The following is a 1,602-nucleotide window of genomic DNA, read 5'->3' as shown; positions in this document are numbered from 1 at the left end:
CCCGCCCGGCCCTGCCTGGCACTTACTGGGCTTCTCTTCTGCTCTCTCCCGCTGGGCTGCTGCCTGGTAGTCTCGCCCAAGAACTTCAAGGTGAAGATGATCATGAAGACGTCGGTCCTGCTCAGCTGGGAGTTCCCTGACAACTACAACTCGCCCACACCCTACAAGGTGTGGCCCCGGCAGGCGGGTGGGCGGGTCCGGTTTAGAGCGTGGCCAGGGCGGGGGCTAGGTCTGGAGTTGAGGCTTGTTGGGGTGGTGTTGGGGTTCAGCTGGACTCGGGGCTGAGTGGGATTGGGCTTCACTGGGGATTGAGGCTCCGTCTGGGATTGGGGTTCACTCTGGGATTAGGTCTCAAAGTTGGGACTCAGCTGGGATTGAAGTTTAATCTGGGATTAGGGCTCAGTAAGGATTGGGGCTCCAGTGAGAGTGGGGGCTCAGTCTGGGGTGAGGGCTCAGCTGGGATCTAGGTTTAGTCGGGGTCGGAGGTCAGCCCAGACCCCACTGAGCCAGGCCCGGCCCACAGATCCAGTACAACGGGCTCACCCTGGACGTGGATGGCCGCACCACCAAAAAGCTCATCACGCACCTCAAGCCCCACACCTTCTACAACTTCGTGCTGACCAACCGCGGCAGCAGCCTGGGCGGCCTCCAGCAGACGGTCACGGCCTGGACTGCCTTCAACCTGCTCAGCGGCAAGCCCAGCGTGGCCCCCAAGCCCAACACCGACGGCTTCATCATGGTGTATCTTCCCGACGGCCAGAGCCCCGTGCCCGTCCAGTATGCCGACGTCCCAGGGCCCCCCGCCCCCGTTAGCCAGCCACCTGACCTTCCCGAGCCTCCGTTCCTCAGCCAGGGTTGGGGCTAGGCTGGAGCCAAGGCGTGTTGGGGTGGTGTTTATAGGATGGGGGTTCCGCCAGCCCCGCCTGTGTGGTCCCCACGGAGGTCCCGTGCTTCTCACAGGAAGAGTCACTAACTGGCCTGTGTCTGCTTCTCCAACGTCTTCTGACACCCTGTGTGCCTGACCTACTGGTTTTGGGTTCCCAGATTGGTGGGGAGGCCACTCTACACAGACTCTCAGCCCCTGAGTGTGGCAGTAAGGGGCAGAGGAGACTTAAGGGCTCCAAAAATGTGTGGGTGTGGAAGCTGGGGCTTTGAAGGGTGCGTAGGAATTCAAGAAATACAACTGCGCGGGAAAGGCTTTGTAGGCAGAAGTCAGTGTGATCGATGGCCTGGAGGTTCAAACATGGCTGGGGCTGTAGGGCAATAGGCCCCACTGTAGGAGCAGAAGGGAGGTTCAGAAAGGGAGACTCCCCACTCGGCCCCCGGAGGGCAGCTCTGTCCGGTCGGCCTACAGGCGGCGCCCCTCTGACGCTCCTCTCGTGACAGGAACTACTTCATTGTGATGGTGCCGCTGCGCAAGTCTCGTGGTGGCCAGTTCCTGACCCCGCTGGGCAGCCCGGAGGACATGGACCTGGAGGAGGTGAGGGCCAGGGCCCAGCCTGCCCGGGGCGGACACGTCCCAGCCGCCCTGAGCCCCGGGGATCCCAGCTGGCCCTGAGCAGCCCACGCCTCTGTTTCCGTAGCTCATCCAGGACATCTCCC

At 62.5% G+C, this 1,602-nt stretch overlaps 1 protein-coding gene across 1 annotated transcript in view; it reads left to right on the top strand.

Moving 5' to 3' along the window:
- The window catches only part of PTPRS (protein tyrosine phosphatase, receptor type, S), a 62,428-nt gene that overhangs the window by 45,916 nt on the left and 14,910 nt on the right, over nt 1-1,602 (top strand). The window contains exons 11-14 of the mRNA XM_014531865.1: nt 71-168; nt 524-777; nt 1,387-1,480; nt 1,584-1,600. Of these exons, the coding sequence (XP_014387351.1) occupies nt 71-168; nt 524-777; nt 1,387-1,480; nt 1,584-1,600 (463 nt within the window). The remainder of the gene's footprint in view (nt 1-70; nt 169-523; nt 778-1,386; nt 1,481-1,583; nt 1,601-1,602) is intronic.

This window comes from Myotis brandtii, unplaced genomic scaffold (genome assembly GCF_000412655.1).
Source record: "Myotis brandtii unplaced genomic scaffold, ASM41265v1 scaffold827, whole genome shotgun sequence".
Classification (NCBI taxonomy): Eukaryota; Metazoa; Chordata; class Mammalia; order Chiroptera; family Vespertilionidae; genus Myotis; species Myotis brandtii.
This window is presented reverse-complemented; position numbering and strand designations above follow the sequence as displayed.